A 24553-nucleotide genomic window follows, 5' to 3' on the forward strand; every position below is an offset into this window, starting at 1 on the left:
ATATCCTCTAAAGTAAATTCTAGTTCTTTTTACTGGGGAAAGATAGCAATCAGAGTTGCTAAAGTGTGTGGAGAGTCAGAAGGCCCCTTGCAGCATCCTCACCCTGGGGCCAAATGCTGCCCAACTCTTTTCAGTTAGTGTTAGGCCAGGTTTCGGGTGCTGGTTTGGTCTCGCAGTGAGTCCATCAGGACCCAGAGAACACCCTGGACCAGGCATTTGGCCCAACGCCAGGATGTCTTTCATGTCTGAGTTGAGCTACGGAGCATGCACCTTAGAACAGCGCAAACTCCCTAGACGAGACTTCTGTGAGCGCTCTACGTTCAACAATAGACACTATTCTCAGTGATTACCAAGAATTCAATTACATGTCCTTTTCAACACTAAAGGGCTGCATCTTTAACATCAAAGCATGGCTTTGTGTTTGTCCATCACTCATCCTTTATGAATACTTCCTTTATGTCTGCATTTAAATGTGCCTATAAAATGTATGTATGTGTATGGGATATAATTATGAAGCAGTTAGACTTTAAAAAAAAAAAAGCCTCAATGTGTATGAATGCTGTCTCCTCAGCACAGACTTTTAAAATTTATGACTGTGTTGCAGGAAAAAAATGATAAATGGTATAATTTGGATCTATTTTCCTATTTAAAATATATCGAGATTTCAACATTTGTGCTATTATAAGATTTAACAGAGTAAGGAACAGCCTGAAGATCCACTGGATCGGGGTGATGAATGAGACCTGGTCAAAGATTCCTCTGGAAGCCATCCCAGTGAGGGGCAGGAAAGCTTGCTGAGGCCTGGTGCCTTAGTGACCTGAAGACGAAGGGGACAGGGGAAAGGCTAAGAGATACAGAGATGAAAACCCTTTCAGGAATAATGCAGAGACAGAGAAGTTGATACTCCCTGCATTTAAGATTACCATGAGAGGCTCTGTTGTTATTGTTAAGTCTCCTTTCAAGCAGTGCCTCTTTTCCAGCTGAACTGGGCTTCTGATAGATGTGAGCCATACACGAGAATCTTTATATGTGTTTTTAATGTTTGTTTGTTTTTTAATTTTTTTACATTCCTTGCTTGACCACCTATTTGATAATGAATCTGTTCAAGTATCATACATGTTTGTTTCATCCATCCATCCATTTGTTCATTTATTCACTAACATGTATTTATCGAGCACCTGCCTACGTAGTTCAGGCGTGTGAATTTTACTCTTTAGAACCAAAAGTCTTCATCACCAAAGGTATTGACAAGAATATGCCAAGGATTCTAAAGCCAAATACCAAAAGAATTCCAAGTAGGTTTTGGACATCACTTGGAATCAATCTTAAAGCATAGAACTTCAAAATGAGATGACTTTTGTATGTGTATTTTAGCCCTAGAAGTTCTGGGGCCAATACGTATAGATTCCATATCCTAGTGTTGTTACTATTATTGCTATTATTTAAAGCTTTGGCAGTCTGTCGATTAGCCACACGTAAGTAGCTGGAGGCAGGGGAGGGAGAGGAATGTACGGAAATGTGTCTGACTTGGGATGTCTCGTTTTCCAGAATTCCTGCCAAGGGCTGGCAAGCCCAGAAAGGCAGAGGCTGGCACCGGTCCCTGTCGCTCTCCGCCCTCTGTGGCATACCCCATCAGACGCCTGTTCTAGGCGTGACCTAGATTCCCTAGCTGATGCCTGGGTCCAGCAGCGCCCATGGCTTTCCCCCCCCGCTTCTGTTTCCTCATCTCTTCATCTCAAGTCTTGTTCAGCCATTAAGTTAAAGAAATGCTCCAAAGGCCTGTGCCAAAATGTGTCTGCTCTTCTTCTTGGTGGCACATACCCAACTGTCAGTTGACAGGTGGGCATACCACCTGGGGAACAGTTAACTTCCCACAGCAGATGGAGGTTTAGTGGTCCAGGAGAAGGCTCACAACTGGGTTGCTGGAACAGATGCTCTGCAGACAGTCTCTGGATCTCTGTTTTCTCATCCGCTTCTTGCTCCACCCTCCGTCACTGCATTTGTAGACATGAGCAGAGCTCTGTAGCGTGACACGTTTCCAAACTTAACATTTCTCTGCTATCCCTTGTGTTTGAGTAACCATCTCCAGCTCTTCCAAACTCGAGAAATAAAGTCTCTAAACACAGAGAGAAAATAGAACTATGGAATCTGGAGAGTGACCTTAAAAACATAGGTTATGCAAACATTTCTATCTGCATTTGCCAAAAGGTGGTTTTGGCTGGTGTTGGGAGTGTTGACACTTTAATTGGTTTTTTCACTTCTCGATAGCCCAATTTGGATTTAAATCTATTTATGGTGGATGGTCATACATAAAAGTAGTACCTTCCAGATTTCCAAAGTGTGGAAGAAAAATTTCCTCTGTGGTTTGATACATTTCCTTGTTTTATTGCAAATAATTGAAGAAATGTGAAAGTGGATGCCTCGGCTTTCCAACCTTGTACTTAAAAATTTTAGGGGAAATTTAATCAAGTGAAACTCTTGTCTTTCAAATAAGAAAATAGTAGTGTTTTCAGTCCTGCCTTTCAGCCTTAAACCATCTGCATTATGACAAATGACTCATCAATTTTAGCAAGAGAAGTCGATGTATGCTATCTTGTTATAGCTTCTTGCAGATGTGTTGCAGATGCGTCCTGCAGTGTTACACCCTCCTACCAGGGAGGGTACCATGGTAGACTTTTTATCTCAATATTTGAAGGATTTTATCATTTTGTCCATCCTTCTTTTATCCTTCCCAATTGTGCAATACATGAAAAATAAAAAACTATATAGAACATATACATGTTGTTTTAAAAAATAGTACAGCAAATCCCAGTGTCCTCACCACCCACATCAAAGAACAGACCACCACCAGAGCCTTTGCACTCCTATGCTTTTCGTTTGAACATCTCCCCCATCTCTCCACTCACAAGTAATCACTGTCTTAAATTTTCTGATGCCTGTTTCCTTCTTAAACTTCAGCTGTCTCTATATGGATCTCTCTAAATAATCCATAGTGGTGCCTGTTTTGAACTTTATAGAAGACTGAGAACCATACTAAATGCATTTTTTAAAAGATTTTATTTCTTTTAAGAGAGAGGCAGAGACATAGGCAGAGGGAGAAGCGGGCTCCCTGCAGGGAGCCCGATGCAGGACTCCATCCCAGGACCCAGAAATGATGACCTAAGCCAAAGGCAGACACAACAACTGAGCCACACAAGTGCCCCTAAATGCATTCTTTTACAATTTTCTGTTTGTTCGTGATTATCTTCTTGAGGTTTATCTGTATTCATCTCTGAGGTTGTAGTTCGCTCCTCTGCAGGACTGTGTCCTACTTCACGACGGATAGATCACCATTTCTCTCCTGTTGATGGGCATTTTCCATTGTTATTTGAACATTACAAAAACTGCTATGAACATTCCCGAATGTATCTTGTGGATACATGCAACTTTTTCACAATCTTCTGTCCATACCCTTGTCAGTATATGGTGTAATCTGGCTTTTTACATTTTTAAAAAATATTTTATTATACTTATTCACGAGAGACACAGGGAGAGAAGCAGAGAAACAGGCAGAGGGAGAAGCAGGCTCCCTGTGGGGAGCCCAATGCGGGACTCGATCCCAGGACCTCTGGGATCAGGACCTGAGCCAAAGGCAGATGCTCAACCACTGTGCCACCCAGGTGCCCCTAGCTTTTTACATTTTGCCAGTCTTTGTGCATAATTTGGTATTGTCTTACTATTGCTCTTAAATACAAGAAATATATATTTATAATATTGATTTCTGTAGCTGGCAAACTTGCTGCACCATTAGTCCTTATGACTTATCTGTATGTTCTATGGTTTTTCTACATGCACTGATTTCATCAGCAAATAAATTTGTTTCTTATTTTCTGTGTTTTATTTCTATTCTGCTATTTTCCTACACTGCTTGAGTCTCTAGGACAATGTTGAGTAGGATTTGGTGACAACGAATTTTCTTGCCTCCTTCTGGCTTATAAAGAAGTGGTTTTAAAGAATTTTTCATTTAGGTATGATGTTTGCCTTGGGCTGCTTATTTATTTATGCAATTATTTAGATAAATGCCTTAAATACAGTGAAGGATGAAGGGCATTCTTATAAAAGATGTCCTTTTCTATCGTGAAGTGGATTTTAGTATGAATGGTTGTGGAAATTTGTCAAATGCTTTTTCATAATTACTTGGAGGATTATGTGATTTTTTCCCCTATTAATAGTAACCTATTAATGTGGTAAATTACCTAAATTTATTATCGACTATTTAATCACCTTTGCATGGTATTAGATATGATGGCTACAGAAGAAATGTCAGACGTTCTCTATTCTTAATTAACTTACAGTCTAACTGAAGAGACAAAACATATTAAAGAAAAGTTAATAGATGCCACAAGGGTATATTGTAATTTGCCACATTAATGGGGCTTTGAGTTCAGTTGGCAAAAACCGTTACAGGCTATAGTGGGCTGAGCCAGCTTCCTGGAGGGGGTCCTGGAGCTGACACTGGAAGAATGGCTGTTTATCTTTTATGACACTTTGAATAGCCATTACTTAGTTTTACCAAATTACCTGCTTTTTGAGGTTTTAATTTTTTTTTTTTTAAGATTTTGTTATTTCTTTGACAGAACACAAGCAGGGGGAGCAAGAGACGGAGAGGGAGAAGCAGGCTCCCCACTGAGCAGGGAACCCAGTGCAGTACTCCATTCTAGAACCCCGGGATCATGACCTGAGCCAACTGAGCCACCCAAGTGCCCCATTAACACTGACTTCAAGTAATCATTCATATGGCGTCATATTGCATTTACTGCATTTTTGTTTGAAAAACCACCATTAGGATCTCCTCTGTTCCCAGCAAATGTTTTGCTGCTGCCCACTATTTAGGTCATTAGTCACATCCTAAATTTGCTGCTACAAAATAAGTGTCATAAATATTTGGACTTCTTTTTTCTTAATAAACTATTTGATTCTCAGGGCTGTTTGGGAAACAGGACTAATTAAGAACAGTTTCATTCAACAAACATTCATAAGGTATCTACAATTTGAAAAGGACTCTGCTAGGCTCCTGTGTAAATAGCTAATCACACTTGCCCTCTGGAACCTTCCTGGCTACTACCAGAAAGCTTAAAGTTCAGTGAGATTGTCCTGTGCATGGTGAACATAAAGTAACTAAAACTCTCATTGTTTTTCTCACTGGGAATGACAGTTGTGTCAGTGGTTTCAAGAGGGTTGCTCTACCTCTGAGCAGGCTAAGAAAATCATTTTTATGCCAGGGTAAAAGCAAGGACTGGAGGATGCTTATTTTTCATTATTTTTGTCTCGAAGTTCTTCTTTTTTTTTATTTTTTATTTTTAAGATTTTATTTACTTATCCATGAGAGAAACAGAGAAGCAGAGTCATAGCCAGAGAGAGAAGCAGGCTCCCTGCAGGGACCCCGATGCAGGACTTGATCCCACAACCCCCGAGATCACCAACTGAGCCAAAGGCAGATGCTCAATCACTGAGCCACCCAAGTGCCCCTTGAAGTTTCTATATGTACACGTATCTTCTGTTTTGTTTAGCTCAGTCCTACAGATGTTTTTGTTTGTTGGTTTTGTTTTTTTATAGTTCTTTACTCCACATTTTCTGCCATTTTAGTTGTATGTACCTACCCCAATTTTTTGACAGTCCTGTAAGAATCTTTTCAGTCAGTCCCACTTCCTTCACATTCTTTTGCCTTAACTTATTTCTATCCCTGTCCTGACAGCTCTTCAGTTTTAAAGTGAATTGTTTTCTTCTTTTGGTCTTCGTATGTATCGCTCCATTATCTCTACTCATTCCTTATCACTTTTCCTATTTAAAAAAAAAAAAAGATTTTATACATTTATTCATGAGAGGTACACAGGCAGAGACACAGGCAGAGAGAGAGAAGCAGGCTCCATGTAGGGAACCTGATGTGGGACTCAATCCCAGATCTCCAGGATCACGCCCTGGGCTGAAGGCAGGCATCAAACCGCTGAGCCACACAGGCGTCGCTTCTTATCACTTTTCCATATGCTTTCTGGAAATAGCCATACTGGTTGGCAGTGTATCTTGCCATATCAACATGAAAATTTTAGTGGTTGGTGCCCAGGATACATCGTATTTCTGTGGCTATACAGTCAATCAGCTGATATCTGACACATGGTATCATGATTATGCTTATTAGTATTTGGAGACATTTAATTTCATGTCTGTTGACTGTAGATGTGGAAACGGTGCTTCTGGCTTCTTCCATTGTTGGCATTGTACATGTGATAGATGCCAACAGCAACGAGTCACATGTTGATGTTTTAGCAGACTGGAATAGTTGTGGCCCAGTGTCTCTGCCATTCCTTGTAGCTATCCAAACCAGAGGTGCTACTTCCTGCAAGTAGAGAATTCAAAGAATCCAACCATAATGTGCTTTTGGTTTTTGCTAATAAGAAGATCTGGGATTATGGATGGCTAAAATAGCATAACACTCATGGTTTAGTTTAGAAATGGAGGGAGCCTCTGCTTGTCAGCAGTACTATCAAAGGTTATATGAGTCAGAGTTCAAACACCTTTCCTCTTTCTACTCAATTTTAAAGTGAAAATAATCTCTTCATCCAGCCTTGAACATATTAAAACTGCTTTAAAACTATACAAAGTTTATAAAAGAGTATTCAAACTACAAAAATAATTGGCTATAAAAGGTATCGAGTTTGCATATATAAATTTCTCATCCCTCTCTTACATTTTTGTTTTGCCCTACTGTTTTCAAATCATTGTCTTCCACCTATAGGAACTTGAGTCTAATTTCTGCAAAAAATATACCCAGCGCCCAGAAAATAAAGACCCAATTCATTGTACTTATTACCATTAGACCAGTTGCCTTATTTCTACTTAAGCCATTCTGACTTTTGTTCCTAATTGAGTGGACTAGTGTATATTTTTATGGCCAATTAGCATACATATTTCATAGAGTATTAAGATTAACTAGTGGTAAGTAATGTGTGTGGGGGAGTAAGATTCTTTGCTTCCCCATTCTCTCTGGAAAGGTCATAAATGCACTGTAGTCAGAGTCAACAATTGTCACTTCAAGAAATCTCTTCAACTGAAAGCTTGTGAAATTTACATTTGATGAACATGCAGTTGAGCTCCTACAAAATGCATATGCATGAATTTCATTTGTGTAATAGCCCTTTTCGTTGCCTAGTTGTTTTTAACACTCCTCTCAGGTCATGAAACCTCTCCCTAAAGCTCCTTCAAACAAGATGAGGCTATTTGCATTTATGGAATTTTAGAACTTAAGAGCCACAGAGGAAATTTTTTTTTTTAGTCTGTAAATTCCAAAGTAATCATGTGGCCAAGTATCAGTTAGGCCTGACCCAGATTACTCATGAAGTATCCAGATGATAAGGTATATGTGTGATATCCAGAGCCTCAGGCCACTCAGGGATGAGTACCATTATTTGGAAGCCTGTCTGGCCCAAGATCCATCAGCCCGTTCTCTTTTCAAAGCCATGGATCCCACTAGCACTGACTATTCTCCTAAAAACCTTCCGAAGAAAGTAGAGGCTCTGGAATGTTCCAAACATCAAGGACATCTTTATATCTAAGAATACAAGTTACAAAGTGTTAATCTAATAAATTCTGCAGCAGTTTGCATGTGAATAGCTAAAGAGAATTTTAAAATACTTCATGTGCAATTGCCAAATGTTCTAAGCCAATAAATAAACTGTTCGTGGTAAAGGACTGATTACTGCCTCCACCCCCAATCCAACATGGACCAGTACTTTTCATCTATATGTTAAATGAGCTAAGACCACTGATCACATATTTGGAAGTCATAGCCACGTTAAATTGCTTAAAATATTTCTCAGTATCCTCAGTTTCTGAACTTATCTCATTTGTGGACTGGTCTTGTCCTCAAATCACACTTTGAATAGTTTTGTTCCCAACTATATAGCAAAGGATAAGGAAATGAGGTCAACAGGAATAAAATAAAAGAATAGTAGATATGGTGATAACAATCATGAGATTGGTAAAATGTTAAGTAAAACCAAAGATTATTCTGGATGTATTTTAATCCCTGACAGTTTGCCAAGTAGTCTGAAGATCATGGAGTTAAAACAACCCATTCTTTTCAGCTGTACTCACATTCTGTAGTGACTAGACAAGGTAGGAGTGTCCTCTCAGTTCACCCAAAGTGAATGAATTCAGCCTTACCCAAAGTGTAGTTTCCAAGATACATTTGTTCTGTAATTTCAATGAAGTGGTTTCTCAAATTTCATGGTGGTTTTTATTAAGATCTATGTATACATACACTGAGACATTGGCCAAATCAATAATATCTGAACCATAAAACAGCCTCAATAAGGGTTCATAAATACAACCTCTCCCACCCAATCATTTTCGAATCATGTTTGTCCCTTTAGCACTTTGCAGATGATGTTTTTCAACTCCCATTACACCCTAAAAATTTGCTTGGATGAGTGAAATCAGTTGTAGTCCACTTTGCCAGAACATGGTGCCACACCCTTGGCAGGTAGGCAATGTTGTCTTCATGTGTTTGCAAAATTACTGAGCATTAGCACTTTGTTCTCCAGAGAGCACCGAGCCCTACCCCCTCAGCTTACAGTGCAATAATGCCACAGATAGATCTACCTCTGGAGGGGAAATGGCAGTGTCAGGGCTCCCCCCAATTTCATGCAGGCAGGGTTCCTGCAAAAACAGTGGTGGTCTTACAGTCTCTCCCAGGGAGATGGGGATGAGAGTGGTGTTGAGATGGAAGGGAAGACATGGTGGTGGTTCTTTCTGTTGTACTTTTCTCCCAAAAAAAAAAGAAAAAGAAAGAAAGGAAGGAAGGAAGGAAAGAAAAGAAAAGAAAAGAAAAGAAAAGAAAAGAAAAGAAAAGAAAAGAAAGAAAAGAAAAGAAAAGAAAAGAAAAGAAAAGAAAAGAAAAGAAAAGAAAAGAAAAGAAAAGAAAAGAAAAGAAGAAAAAGGACCACTTTAAGTCACAGCCCCGGATCTCTTCCAAAGAAAGTCAACACCACTGTGGTGGCCCCAAAACTATCCTACTCCTCCACCCCTCTGGGATTCTCCAGATCTCTAAGATTAGATGAGCCCAAGAATAGTCTTACCCCACCCAGTCACTCTATCAGCAGCCATCTGTGGGCTGAGACTCAGCTCCCATTCTTGAGTATTACGGTGTCCTGAAAGGCCTCATAGACCTCTTATGGGTTTGGTCACACAAGCTAAGAGTGCCAGGTCTACTACTACTAATGGTACAGGAGTGTTCCAGGGGCCTACAGTACCCTTCACTCTTGGGTTGGTCAATTTCCAGAAGTCCTCCCAGAACACTTTCAGATTCCTTCAGAGGTGAAACTCCTCCCAACAACTAGGGAACTCAGCCCCTTGGTTCCCATGGTCCCTTGCCTATGGGATAAACACTAACAGTGTGGGGATTACTACCCTCACATAGATCACTCAGTCATCTTGCTGTCTGTATGATGATTCATTTTCACAACCCCCACTCTACTGCATTAAACTATAGCACGTGCTTAATCTTGTTTGATAATCAACAACTGATTGGGGTGATCAGCCTTTTCTGAAGTGTTGTTGCCCTTTGAAACAGAAAAAACTCCCCTACTAAATAGTATCAAAAATCCTTAGGTATTGTGCAAAATTCCTAGTTCTACAGGAGTATAATCCTATTTACAACTATAATCAATGATTAGGAATTTTCTGAGCTGGAAGTTAGGCAACTTGGAGATCCAGTGTTTACCACATACCTGCTAATAGTTATAAAAGATTTTATAAAAGCTGCTAAACACAGAAAAAAGATATCTTCCCCTCACTTGTAGCTTCAAGTGGAGATATTTTCTCACGGAAAAACTTTTGACCTAAAGCAGCAATATGTGTCGCATTTAATATATCCAGATTTATCTCATTGTCAGTGTCTATCCAGAGTGCATTTAATTCTTGCACAACCATCCCTACAATAAGTTAGTCAAATGAGTACTCAATCCCCATAGCATAGAATATTCAAGAAAATTATTTAAAGATTAAAGTGTACCATTGAATCCATTCCAATTGCATTAGGAGTGCTCCCTTGTTCCATGAGTCTCAATTGTTTAAGTAGCCACAGTGGCTCTATGTATTTGCTTACACAAACACCCAGCAGAAAACACGAGCTTTTCTCTTTCCTTCTCCTTTTTTAATTGGAAGGCATGGCTCGAGAAGTGCAATCCTTTTATTTGTTTTCTTGATGGGAGAAAGACAGCATGGTTATTTCTTCCTCGATAAATTATGTCTTATTGTCAAACATAGCTACTGAGAAAAAGAAATGCACTGTGTGAAATCCTAGCTTTTAGACATGTCACATTGGCTTACACAATATCCTGTTTCCTTCAGATATTTTCACACACAGTTATGAAGGTATAGAGGCCTCCTAGGATCTCTTTGCTTTTCCCATGTTTTCAAGAAAGATTGACAGTCAGAAATGAAATGGCAAAACTACTTTGAATCCAGGTCTTTTAATGTGCCCAGTTGTTCAGCAACTCCTATTTTCTTAAGATACTATTTAATGAAAGAGTTTGACTAGATTTGCATATGATAGAGAGTATTTGTGCATGGTATTTTTTTCCCTTCTACATATTTGGCCTAAGAGGAGCTGCTCAGAGCATTAAATGTACAAGAGCCCCATACGTTCAGAGACAGAGAAACAGAAGCAGAAGGCTTGCAGGAGGAGTGCCATGGGGACTTGGAGAGGAGTAGATGGTGTTTCTTTTGAGTATCAGTGGAAGACAGTATCCTCAACCTGGAACAGCAATTGCAATCAGAAGAGATGCTTCTTAATAATGATAATTTTTATCCTTTTTTAGGATCTTTTATCCTTTCAAATGAGTACACATACCTGTCTTTTCCAAAGACAGTAGCTTAGCAATATAGTGAATATTGCTCATCTATCTCTTCATGGTGGGCAAATTTTGAAGTCCATGAGTAAGGAGAAAATCCTGAAGGGTCAAAATTTGCTCTGAAAATCTTTTAAGATTTTCATACAGTTGTTTTGTATCCATCACTGAAGCATTTCCCTGTTGGTCCCATTATGCACCAGATGCAATAGTTAATCTGCATTCAAGGGTACGGTTGAGTAAGAAACACTCAGCATTAAATGTTAGAATAACACACAGGAGTGGAGATGTTCACACTAAGAAGGCCTAGAGAATTGAGACCTGTTGAGGGGATCATGTCTGTCTTCTCCAGAACCTGAATGCATTGCACAGAATGATTGTCAGGTACTATTTTGATTTATTTCTCAAATTGATTGTGATACAAACTAATTGCCCCCTGGCTCATTAGTGAGACACCCATAGAAGTAGCTATTTCAAACAAATAGACTAAATATTTTAAACTATCTTTCTTGTTTAAAAACTTGAAGACTAAGTGGAAATCACACACACACACGCAAAACCAAAACACAAAACACAAAAAAACTTTATATGTTACATACCTTTTCATAAATGACATCAGGTCTTGATTTTTTGACTTACACCAGAGACTGAATTGCGTCTTCTCAAAATTGATATGTTGAAGCCCTCACACCTAATGTGACTGTATTTGGCGACAGGGATCATGAGGCGATTAAGTGAGGTGTTAAGGGTGGGATGCTAATCCAGTAGAATTGGTGGCCTTTAAAGAAAAGGAAGAGCGATCATCTCCCTCCTACCCTCCCTCCCCACAGCCCTTTGTGACACAGCAAGAAGGTAGCCATCTGCAAGCCAGGAAGAAAGCCTTCACCAGAAACTGACCATGGTGGCACCCTGATTTTGGACTTTCCATCCTCCAGAACTGTGAGAAATAAATTTGTTGTTTAAAGCCATCTAGTCTGTGGTAATTTATGATGGCAGCCCAAGCAGACTAAAGCAGCTTATAAACTTGAAATTTTAAAAGCTTTCCATCACTATCTTCTTCCAATAAGTGAAAAGAGTTCTAGTTTTGCTGCTCTAGTGTGACATGTAAAGGACATTGTGCTTCTCCAGCACTCTGCAGAATTTGCTCTAGTGAATAAACTTCTCAGGATTTTTTTTTTTAACTCCCTGTTTGATATTTATATTTTATGAATTTTGAGCTATTTTGAATATGAATATTTATTTGAGATTAATATTTAAATACTTGGTTTTAACATGTTTTCATGATTATTTCAAGTGAAGTTAAGGGAAAAAAATAGAAAACTTCAGGCCTCTGGTTTTTTCCTTGGGGGTGGTAAGGATATGATTCAAGCAAAAATAATTTCATAGCCATATCTAAATGCCTATTTTTAAAAAATCATTGCTGAAATTATCCATCTCCCAAAGGAAACTTTGAAGAATTGTGCATAAAAATGAAAAGCTTGACTTATGTATCTCACGTAGTCTAGTAGTCTGCCCATCGTAACCAGCAGCCCTGAATGAAGTATGTGGTTGGTGTCCCTTGCCTTTTTGTTCCCTTCATTACTACCCTCAACTTTCCACCTTGCTTTTGTGAAATATTTAAAAATGTTTCATCTTCAGGAATATTCCTGTTTTAAGAGTGCACAAACTTGTCACAACTGTAGAATTTCTATCTCCTACATTTGATTTAAAATGAGCATACCTTCTGGGAAGTATGTTGTGATCCCAGCATACCAAATGTTCAGGGACCTGTTGTGTATAAAGTACTCCTAGGAAGGTTGTTTCTCAGAAGTTGAAATTAATCTACGTTGGACAGCCTGGGTGGCTCAGCAGTTTAGCACTGCCTTCAGCCCAGTCCTGGAGACCCAGGCTCAAGTCCCACATCGGGTTCCCTGCATGGAGCCTGCTTCTCCCTCTGCCTGTGTCTCTGCCTCTCTCTCTCTCTCTCTCTCATGAATAAATAAATAAAATCTTTAAAAAAAATTAATCTACATTTTAAAATTGGTTTCACTTAGAATGTTTTGTGTTTTAACAGTTTGCAACACTGCCTATACCCTTTGCCCAGTTTCCAACAGTTTATCGAATTCCTTGAGAAAGAGTATCTGGAAGAGGAGATTTAAAAAATTTCTTTCTTCCCTTGTCAATATTTTATGATTTTCCTACATTTAAAAATAAAAGCAAGGAGATATTCAAAATGTGTTTCTGTAAGTGTTATTATGTAGCTGTGCAAGTGAAAAAAATACTTGTCAGGCAGTAGAATTTTGCATTAGCACTTAATGTTGGCACCTATTTGCTTGTTGCTTGGTTTCCTTTTAAGATCCATGGTTATATTCGATTTTCTTTCAGTTCTTTATTCTGTGGTTATTGGGTTGGATGGTTTTGGTTCCGTTCAACAATGGATTCTTTGAGTAACAAACTTCAATGCATAATTATCCAGTGAAATCATAGCGAAGTGATGAGATGACAAAAAGCCAACTTATTTCCAGGAACTAAAAATAATGCTATAATATAGGCATTAATTCGTACATGAACATTCTAGCATCTATCTTTATCCTGATCATTTTACATGTTTATATAAATTATAAAGTACAATTATGAATTTGAAACATTGCTTGCTGTTCATCTTTTCATTTACTTTTTTAAAAACACTAAGTTTGATAATTTAATGAAATCCATAAACTACTGAATTTTTTATTATGTATTAATAATTTTTATTACAATAATTTTTATTTTTATTAAAATTTTTAATACAAAATTTAACTAAGGTATTGATAGCATTTCATTTAAAAATCACTTCTTCCTTTGTCAATTTACAGTAGCACTTAATTACAATAACAATTTAAAGTTATATTAAACTGATTTTCATGCTGTCAAAGTTCACTCTGATAGTAAGCTTATATATAATCATTCTTCTTGTGATTTAATATTTTACATTTGGCAAAGAATTTTTGGTTTTTGAAAATGATGCTCATTCTAATTATTTAGGAAATGTGTCCTCAGTTGTCTTTTAGTGAGTATAGTCATTTCAATAGTCTTATGAAGATCAGTAATTTTGGAAGAAACTTCTATTTTACCTCCTTGTGTGAGGAAGAGATAGAAGGAGGGATGAATATTTACAATGGGCCAGTGCTCTTAAAAACTAATTTATGGGGTACTAGTAATGCCTTCTTCGAGACAACTGACCCTTGAACAACTCAGGTTTTAGGAGCACCCACTCCCATGCAGTGGAGAATCTGCCATAACTTCTGATTCCCCCAAAGACTTAATAGCCTACCGTTGACCAGAAGCCTTACCAATAACATAAACAGCTGATTATTGCACATGTTTTTATATACTGCTTCTTACAATAAACTAAGCTAGAGAAAAGAGAATGTTATTAAGAAAATCATAGGAGGAAGTCCTTTACAGTACTTCACTGTCTTTATAAAAAATAATCCATGTATAAATAATGGACCTACACACTTCAAATATGTGTTGTTCAAGGGTCAGCTGTATATCTAAATAGAAGTGTAAGATAAAACTTACTCCTGAAGGAGAGTTACTGAGCTCTTAACATATGTCATTTGGTGATTCGAAGGATCTGTGTGTGTGTTCATGTTTGTCTTATTGTGTTGACAGTGAGTTACATAGAGGGAGTGCAGGCACTTCTGCTGCCTGATTTCTCCTGTATTGTAAACGTTACTGTTACTCAAATCAGCCTATGGAGTAAGCACTATATATATTCTAAGCAAAAGCTGTTTTGAGGATTTTGAGTTGAAAGTGACACATTCATGCTTAGAAGCAAATTGGGTTCAGCATCGAGGGGAAAAACCAACAATTTGGGCATGAGGAATAACTCACTGTGTTTGCTTTCTCTCTCTCTCTCTCTCTCCTTATAATATTAACCTTAAGAGGGCATATAAATAATGGAAAAATAAAATTAAATTCAAAAGAATATTATGTGGGCAGGCCCTTTAAATATTGTAAATTCTATTGTTTGAAAGAAATAATTAGTTTAGAATTTAGATTCATTGTAATCAAATTAACGTAATTCAAGAAAGACACATAATTCAAGAAAGTCATCGTGTTTTTCCCATAATGCTTTATTAATTACATCTTTTGAAAGGAATGGTTTCTCAGATTCCAGAATCCACCAAAATGTTCACAAATGCATTGTAAAGTATTCTTTGAAATGTAGTTAAAATCTGAGGTCATGATAGACCTCCTCTACACACTCTTGCCCCCATCCCTTGCAGTGGGGTAATTACCTCACAACTTTGCCAAGTAACAGAAGACAGTTTACATAGATTGAGGTTTACAATTTAAAACAGAATCCTGGATACGTCTGAAGGTGCTTACACATTATTAAGTCAACGGTTTTATCATTTGTTTTATATAGACCTGAGATTTTATTTATGCATGTTAATTAAATGATAAGAACCCCTCAGGAACACTTAGTGTAAATGCTTGAACATTGTTTCCCTTAGAACAGTGCATTTTCCCCACAGAATGTCTAACATAGAACACTAAATTCCTTCAGATTATTTTAATACTTCATGCTCTGTTGTTTGAAAGGTGGGTTGTGTTGCGGTGAGTCTTTACATTTACTCAGTTTCTGAGTATGTTCTTTCTGAGGCATTCTTCTATGGGGTCCACGGCACCAATCTAGTCTCCCAACTGTGATTGACCTTTGAAAAGCTTAATAAACTGTCTATCAGAGTGAATTTCTGCTTGGGCCTGAAAAGATACTTTATAAGTTGCTTTTTTGCAGCCATGTGGTCTGTGTTATTTGAAGATAATCCTACCACATTCTTTCTTCTGGTAGCAGACCTCCTCAAACAGCCCAGTTTCTTAAACTGAGCTTTGTGTTCCACTCAAAAGAAGTCCAGTTTTTAAGGAACTCAAATAAGTGAATTGGTGATAAATTAAGAGAAGTTTATCAGTAATCTTAATTTCTCCCTGTTGAGTCTGTATTTTCCTGATGAAGCATAACCAGATATCTTTGGTTACTTTGAAACATCCCTAAGAGCAGAGGGAGACTCTGCAGACTGGAAGAGTCTTGCCGAGAAATGTATTACATGACACCGAAGTGGTCCAATGGTTGGCCTCTTCCTGAACAGAGTAATAAAGAATGTCTGCCTCCATGGATGTTTTTGTTCATAGTCTGGAGAATTTGCAAAGACCACTCCTACCCTGGACCCAATTAACATTAAGAATTTTATTAGTCCATTCAGTTTCATCTCTTTAAGTGTTGCAATTATATACCTCGAGGATGTATTAGAACTTACTAGCTTTTAACAAAGATGTTAACTAAAAATGTTTTGGCCTCAGGACGATGATTTTTACAAGATTTTTTTTTCACTGCGGTTTAAATCTGTGGCGAGGATCACCTTCTTAGAGATAGTTTATGTGTATTTTTGGTCAATTTTTGAAAGAACTTATCACAAAACCTTTAATTTTAATATATTTTATTTTATCTTTATTTATTTATTTTGAAGATTTTATTTATTCATAAGAGACACAGAGAGAGAGAGGCAGAAGACATAGGCAGAGAGAGAAACAGGCTCCACGCAGGGAACCTGATGCAGGACTTGATCGTAGGACTCCAGGATCAGGATTACGCTGGGGCCAAAGGCAGGCGCTCAACCACTGAACCACCCAGGTGTCCCAATTTTAATGTATTGATATCTATCCATAATAAATAATCTATTAAAAGACAAACTGCAAAGTCAGTTTAGAAATCTGTTTGAGGGCAGCCCCCGTGGCACAGCAGTTTGGTGCTGCCTGCAGCCTGGGGTGTGATCCTGGAGACCTGGGATCGACTCCCACATTGGGTTCCCTGCATGGAGCCTGCTTCTCCCTCTGCCTGTGTCTCTGCCTCTCTCTCTCTCTCTATCTCTGTGTGTGTGTGTGTGTGTCTATGAATAAATACACAAAATCTTTAAAGAAAGAAAAAGAAATCTGTTTGATTCCAAATCTCATACCCTCACCTAGTACTTTAGGCTTCATTTTACCACATTGTATATGGTACTGAAGTTTTTACCTGAAATTAAGCTTATAATTTATTTTTTTTTAATATTTTTTTATTTATTTATTTATAATAGTCACACAGAGAGAGAGAGAGAGAGAGAGAGAGAGAGAGAGAGGCAGAGGGAGAAGCAGGCTCCATGCACCGGGAGCCTGACGTGGGATTCGATCCCGGGTCTCCAGGATCGCGCCCTGGGCCAAAGGCAGGCGCCAAACCGCTGCGCCACCCAGGGATCCCTTAAGCTTATAATTTAAATACAAGGCTAAATAATTATGACTTTAAAGCCCCACATAAAATATATTATAATTTATTTAAAAGTAAAAATTACATGTATATAGTTTTTATATATATAAAAAGATTTTGAATAAGATTTTAAATGACCATTATAGAAGACTCAAGAAAAATAGTATTAAATTTATAAAGATATCTGTACCCCTTCTGTTTATTGTAACATTATTTACAATAGCCAACTTATGGAAGCAATCCAAGTGTCCATCAATAGATGGAGGAATAAAGATGATGAAGGGGTGTGCGGGTGTGTATATGTACCCACACACACATGGGATATTAGTCATAAAAAAGAATGAGATCTTGTACTTGTGAACATGGATGGACCTAGAGGTTATTATAATTGAAATAAGTCAAAGAGACAAATAGTGTGATTTCACTTATACATGGAATCTACAAAAATAAAAAGCAGAAGCAGATTATAAATACAGAGAACAAACTGAGGGTTGCCAGAAGGGGAGATGGGGAAGAAGATGAGGGGGAGGATGGGCAAAATGGGTGAAGGGAATTGGGAGATACAGGCTTCTGTAAATAGAAGCTACACTTCTGATAAGCATAATGTGTAGATTTGTAGGGTCACTTTGTTGTATACTTAACTAATATAACATTGTATGCCAAATATTTTTTAAGAAAACAGTGTTAGTTAAAAGTTCATATAATTCCATCTGAAGAAGCGTCATGTCCGTTTGGGGAAGAACACATCAGTTTCTTCAAGTTCCTTGTTTGGCTAGTGACAGTAACAGAATCCTAGGGTTGGAAAAATTCCTTATGTTTATTCTCCCTAAATTGGCAAAGATTGTGTGCATTGATTTTTGTCATCTAAATTAAGACCTTCTCTGGGCCAGAAGACTTGAATTCATCTAAAGCAAAAAGGTAGTATGGCAAACCATGGCTTTACTTGTCCTTTTGAATTCATTCGGGTCTGCACTGGGTTTTTGTCAATGTTTCTCTTCAGCATGGTAGATCTTGGAATCTTCTGGTACTTGAAGTTCCACTCATCTGATGTGCAGAATTTATATTTCTAGATATATTCTGTGTCCCGTGAGGACATAAAACCCTGGGGTTGTAAAGAATTAAGAGACTAAAAACGTGGAGACTGGGACGTTTGGGTGGCTCAGTGATTGAGAATCTGCCTTCAGCTCAGGGCGTGGCCCCCCAGGGTCCCGGGATCGAATCCCACATCAGACTCTTCTCAGGGAGCCTGCTTCTCCCTCTGCCTGTGTCTCTGCCGCTCTGTGTGTTTCTCATGAATAAATAAATAAAATCTTTAAAAAAAAATGGGGACATTGTGAAGATTCTTGTCATTGAGATATTGGATGGTGAATATGGGCAAATGGATTCATTTAATTTAAAATTCTTTTTACCTTTTACCTGCTTATACATACCTTTTATTTGAGAGTTACTGTACCAGGTATAATTTTAAAATAAACTATATAGTCAAATAAAGAAGATCACAATTAAGAAGAAAATAGATGTATTTTAATCTATACCTCTAATACTGTTAAATTAAAATCCCTTTGAACTGGTGAATGGTAAAAACTAACAGCTCTGAATACTTGTGCCTTAACATCGTAGCAATTTGTTTTATCCATCCTTTTGGGGTAGGACATTTAAGCTCATACAGATTTCAGTGCTCTTATGCATCCAACTTTACAAAAGTAAATACAAATTAAAAGTTAATGGGATGTCATTTCCTATTTTGATCCTTACTTTTTCTTATTATTCCCCCCTTCTTCTCACTTGTTTTTAAACTTTCTCTTGAGTTCACAGCATTTTGTTGGCAATTTGTGACTTATGAACTGTGTTATTACTAGTCCGTCACATCAAGGAGGAGAAAAGGAATTATCTTAGCAAATATTTCACAACCACACAGTGAGGTAGATGCCACCATCATCCTCATTCTATAGATGAAGCTCAGGTTGTGAGCAGTCGACCTGGTGTTTGAACACCGATATCTGTATAATTTACAGACAAGGATTTTTTTTGCTCATAACATTGAGATCTGGTATATAGTAAAGATCCTATCAACAATAAATTTGGCAAATTAGTGAGATGGAAGGGAGGCTGACCCAGAGTGTGAATAGCCAGATTAGCACCTTATGAACAAAATAGTTCCACTCTGGTTTTTCTCTGCTGCCAACGAATATGAGACTGGAAGGTAACACCTGCAAGGACGGGGCCCCACCCAGTCTCCACGATCTATCTTGGCATTCCTACTGAAGCTCTTAAGAAGCTGGAATGTTAGAGTAACTAGTGAGAGGCAGGGTAGCTGAGATGGGTTCTGTGCTTACAGGTAGTGCTACATTCCCACCTGGCTGATACTCAGACATCCCGTTGTAAGGTTCTTGTTACTGCTAGTTTGAGCCACCTTCATGTCTCGTGGCTTTTCTCTTAATCAAGGGGGACTAGAAGGTGGAAAACATTTCTTTAGGGTTTAAATGATGTCAGTTATTGGCAGTGGGAAAAAAGGAAATTTAATCTGAGAGGATCACAGAGTCATTGGTCTTTTCCTTTCATCTACTTATATATACTTATACTGACACCATCAGACTATTCCCGTTTGCTTTACCCAGAATATTATATTGTTGCCTCCATGTAGGGGTTGCCCATATTTTTATATGAAAGCATTTTTTTAGCCATCTTCTGAAGTAAGATGTTAACACTCTTACTTGAGCTTTGGATTTAGTGCATCGCACAACACAGAAGTTTGCTTCAGAGTTTGAGTCTTCTCGTATATGTGGTGAGAAGTTCAAAATTACCCCTTATTTATACAGCCTTTGGCAGTTTGAGCATTGCATTTTGTCACCTGTTTGCTGTCTTACAAAGAGCTGGAAAGTTTATGAAGAAATAGAAAATATGACTTTGAGCCCTTGACATTTTAAAATAAATGTACATATTGTTAGTGACAGATTGCTAAACTTGGCTTTAGACACTTAGCTATGTTTCTTGCCAAAAGTAATCCAGATGTGCATAATTTACCCGGCTGCCATATGTGCACTGACATGTCTTTCTATAATCAACTGTCTGTTCAGTATGGTTACAGTTAAATGTTCTTTTTTATCAACAGTCTTTTGAAATAGCACTGGCTTGATAACTTATTTTAAATTTAACAACTTCTCAAAAAGTAATGCACATCCAGTTTGACTTTAACCCTAAGTGACCAGACATGTTGAGTATCTAGAAAAGACATTGACAATCCAAAATCTCTGGGGCCCTATGTATTTTGAAGGGGAAAATCTAGGATACCAGTTTCATTGTGTGATTCCATTTTGCTGAGCTTCTTAGGAGCATGGAATGGAAGGTATATGTACCCAATAAATGTCATCGAAGCTACAACGAGTAACATTTCTAATGAAGTAATTCATTTTAGAAAACAGGTGTGAAAAGGAATTTTGATACAGTATGAAATAAATATGAGAAAAGAGGACATTTTTATTTCATTCACTAACTCAGTATCTTTTATGCTAAGTGCTTGTGACATTTGTGACTTTTTCACATGAGTTATGTTGCTGTACTGATTGCCAAGCCCTATCTTTTTGTTCAAGAAAGGCATTATTTTCTGGAGAAATGCTATAGAGAAATTTTCTGGAGAAAATGTATGTATGATAGGAAATTTTACTTCTCTATTACCACTTTCTAATGATACTTAAAAATCACTGTGGAGAAACTTAGGCCACATGACAATAGCGTTTCCTTAATGATTGTAACTGTCCCTGAGAGATAGTTACCTTGAAACCATGTCCTTGTTTTTTTGTATTCGGTCACACTGAGCCACTATCATGTCTAGACAGGGGTGTTGTCAACCATGTGTGTCCTTGTTTGTGTTTGTCCACAGCTGCAATTAGGTTTTTCACACTGTCCCCATCTGTGGAGGCTCGCTGCGCAGTGACCTTGGCCAGCTCAAAATCTGTTTAAGCCCAGGTGTGGAGAGAACTCCGAGCACAGATGGAAAGACTAATGATGGGGACCCGTTGTGCGAGTGACTGGACTGGTCCTAGCCAACCTATCCTGTCTGCAATATGATTTAAAAAGATGTATCCTAAAAATAACATATAATAATAAATAAAAATAAATAAAAAGATGTATCCTGCAACCTACAATATTAGGACCCAAACTGGCTTCTCGTTGGTACAAATGTCCCAAGATGGGCGAGATCAGTGGCATTCTGGGAGGGAGGTCTCTTCTTTATTATTATTGTAGGCAATGTGTAGCTCTTGTCTCCCTAATCAGCTACCACTTCCCCCTGCACTATTCAGCAGGAGGTTCTGCGTGCTTAGTGCACCAAAAAAGCACAGAGGCCCATAAGAATTCCAGGTTTCTCACTTCAGTGCTACAGCTTGGGTCTGGTTTTGAAAACAGAGTATGCATTTGAAAAAAAAACAAATCTGATTTAGACTAAACTGTAACTGTTATTTACCCTGCCTGAGCTCACTTGTCAACTTGGAATCTTCTGTGAATGATTTGCAGTTCTTCTTTGCAAATTTGAAATGTTCAAACTCTGTCTTCTGCAAGCTGCCAATCATTTTTCATGATTAAAACATTTATTGGTAAATCTACAGATAGTTTAACATGCATATATATGTATAATCACACAATTAAGTTTTTAGACAGAGAATTATCATTGCTATCATTATTGCTATCACCATCTATTTTTGGCTTTTTCTTATTAATTTTGAATTAATAAAAATTTCCCAAATTACTAGATTCATCCAAATTCAGAGAACTTAATTTTTTTTTTTTTTTACTTTCAGTTATTTTGTGAATGTCATGTTATCTTACAAAGGACCATGATTCTTTTTTTTTTTTTAATTTTTTAAAATTTATTTATGATAGTCATACAGAGAGAGAGAGAGGCAGAGACACAGGCAGAGGGAGAAGCAGGCTCCATGCACCGGGAGCCTGATGTGGGATTTGATCCCGGGTCTCCAGGATCACGCCCTGGACCAAAGGCAGGCGCTAAACTGCTGCGCCACCCAGGGATCCCCCAGGACCATGATTCTTTAAAGGAAAAATATATATTTATACACACACAGCATTTTGGAAATAACAAATACAACAACATTAGTAATTATAGCAAATATACATTAAGCCTGTGTGTTGTGCTAGGTAGTGTTCTAATTGCTTTACTTGGCGTACATTTAATCTAACAAAAAGATGAGGTGAGCAGCATTACTGGCCTAACTTCACAGAGGAGGATGGTAAGTTCCCTAAAATCAGACGGCTAGAAAGTGGCAGAGCCAGGCTAGAAACCAGGGGGTGTAGCTCCAGGACCCCACTTCCCTAATTACTTTCTCCACCAATACCAATATTAACATGTCAACCTTAAAATGAGCCTATCCAGGGTGTCATAACAGTGAGATGGCATGATCCTGATAAACATTTCTTTGTCCTTGGGAAATTGCAATTAAGATAAATATACCTCAGGATCTCCTGTTTGCTTTGTTAAGACTAATGCCCCCATCTGGCAATTTACTGCCTATTACAGGATTTATCTCACCTGGCCTACCTGTTGAAGTCACTCTGCAGAACTGGAACCAATGTTTTTAGTAATCATTCTTCCAACTTCTAGAGATACAGAAACAGACAAAAGACATAGTCTATTTCCTCAAGAAGTTCACTTAGAATGGCCCAAATAGTCATGGGTGGTTTTCCATAAATGTTGGGAAGAATTGACTTTTGAGAGACTGTGTTGGAGGGACATGGAATTGTCTGTATCGATTTATCAAATTGTATTTTTCTGTTTCTCAGTGTTGGTGCAATAGAACCCACTAGTTCCATCTTATCTCTAGATGTTAAACATCTAAACTTTCTCATTTTGTGTTACGTCATAAATTTCTCTTCCCATACTCTACCTCCACTCTTATTTTCCCCGCATTTTGATAAAACTGAAAATAAGATAGTCTTGAGTCTGATGTCCTTGGTTCAGATCCTAACTCAACTGCTTTTTAATTCGGGGGATGGTAGGCAAGTTCTCTGAGCCATCATTGAAGCTAACTTCAGAGAACAGTGTCAAGACACAGTCCTTGCTCTTGAAATGCTGACACTTTAGTGAGAAAGGTAGATACCCAAATTACTAGCAGGTGATGAAGTATTATGGAGGTAGTATGTGCCATTTGTCTGAGAGCTTAAAGGTGGGTAATGAGTTTTGGTGACTGTATGAGTGAAACTTAAGAAAGGGAGCTAAAATATCTAAGACTTCTTGTAAGGAGGTTGGACACAATCCTGGCTAGCACAGGGAGTGATTTTATAAATGTTCATTTATTCACTTAGTATTTATTATCTTCCATCATAAGGCAGACAATGTGCAATTTGCTGGAGATAACAAAGCCCCTGGATTTTGACCTAGGAAAATACTGAATTGCCCATTGCTTTGAATATTAAGTAAAAGCCCTTGAGTGGTCAAATGCTGTGACATAAACACTTGATGCACTGTGATTAGACCTTCCTGGCACCAATAAATGGATTTCAATAGGGACTAACTTTGTAGCTTTTTATTTTAAAATCTCCATTTTGATGTAAATGAACTAAGAAAAAAAGGGAGTACATAAACATCTTGCAGATGCATTCTCTCATGCCTTGAGCAAAGCTAACGTATATATACCTACTTTTGTGAAATCTTAATCAGATCATCTGTTAGTACAAGTAGTTCACAAATAATGCGTATTTTTTAAACAGATGTTTACACAAGTGTTAAGTTTTCTGCTTCTGTTTTTCACCACAGTGATGCAAATACTGGAGAAAATTGTCAGGAAAAAAATATCTCATCTCTTCCTAAAATGCAGTGTAAATAGCGTATATTGTCAAATCTTAGTAATAATAACACTCATGAAACACTACTTCCTCAGAGGAGTGAGAAAAATATTTTGATGTTTAACAAATGCTATCCCAACAGTGGAGGGAATGCCAATTTCCTGTTAGATGTTGATTCAGTCATTCCGACTGCAAGTAGTGATTGAGCAAACATGGCCAAATTTTAATCCATAAGTAATATACGTATATTGGTTTTGGCTGTACTTTTCTGTAAATCTAAAATATTTAAAAGGAATCTCTTTAATAGATCTGACTTCAAAATTTAGTACCCATTCCCCATATTTATCAGAACCATCTATGTTGGTGATTATGGTTTAGTTTCTGTGTTATTCTTTTTCAGTAATTTTTTGTACTTGGAAAAGTTTATACTGTAAAACAACATAACATTATAGGAATGTGGAAAGTAGAATAGAAACATTTATAATCCCATTATCCCAATACAGGGTTTCACAGTCTTTGCACTATTGATATTTGTGGTTGGAGAAGTCTTTCTTGGGGGCAGGGGGTCGTCTTGTATGTTGTAGGATGTTTAGAGACATACCTA

The 24553-nt window shown here is 37.8% G+C and overlaps 1 protein-coding gene across 5 annotated transcripts in view; it reads left to right on the forward strand.

Moving 5' to 3' along the window:
- Window positions 1–24553, forward strand: part of ARL15 (ADP ribosylation factor like GTPase 15) — a 404586-nt gene that overhangs the window by 215071 nt on the left and 164962 nt on the right. The window contains exon 6 of one of the 5 annotated variants that reach the window (XM_049109271.1): window positions 11717–11825. The exons of the other annotated variants lie outside the window; for them this stretch is intronic. Within the exon in view, the coding sequence (XP_048965228.1) occupies window positions 11717–11782 (66 nt within the window). The 3' untranslated portion in view covers window positions 11783–11825. The remainder of the gene's footprint in view (window positions 1–11716; window positions 11826–24553) is intronic. 5 annotated transcript variants of the gene reach the window in all.

This window comes from Canis lupus, chromosome 4 (assembly GCF_003254725.2).
Source record: "Canis lupus dingo isolate Sandy chromosome 4, ASM325472v2, whole genome shotgun sequence".
In the NCBI taxonomy this organism is placed as follows: Eukaryota; Metazoa; Chordata; class Mammalia; order Carnivora; family Canidae; genus Canis; species Canis lupus.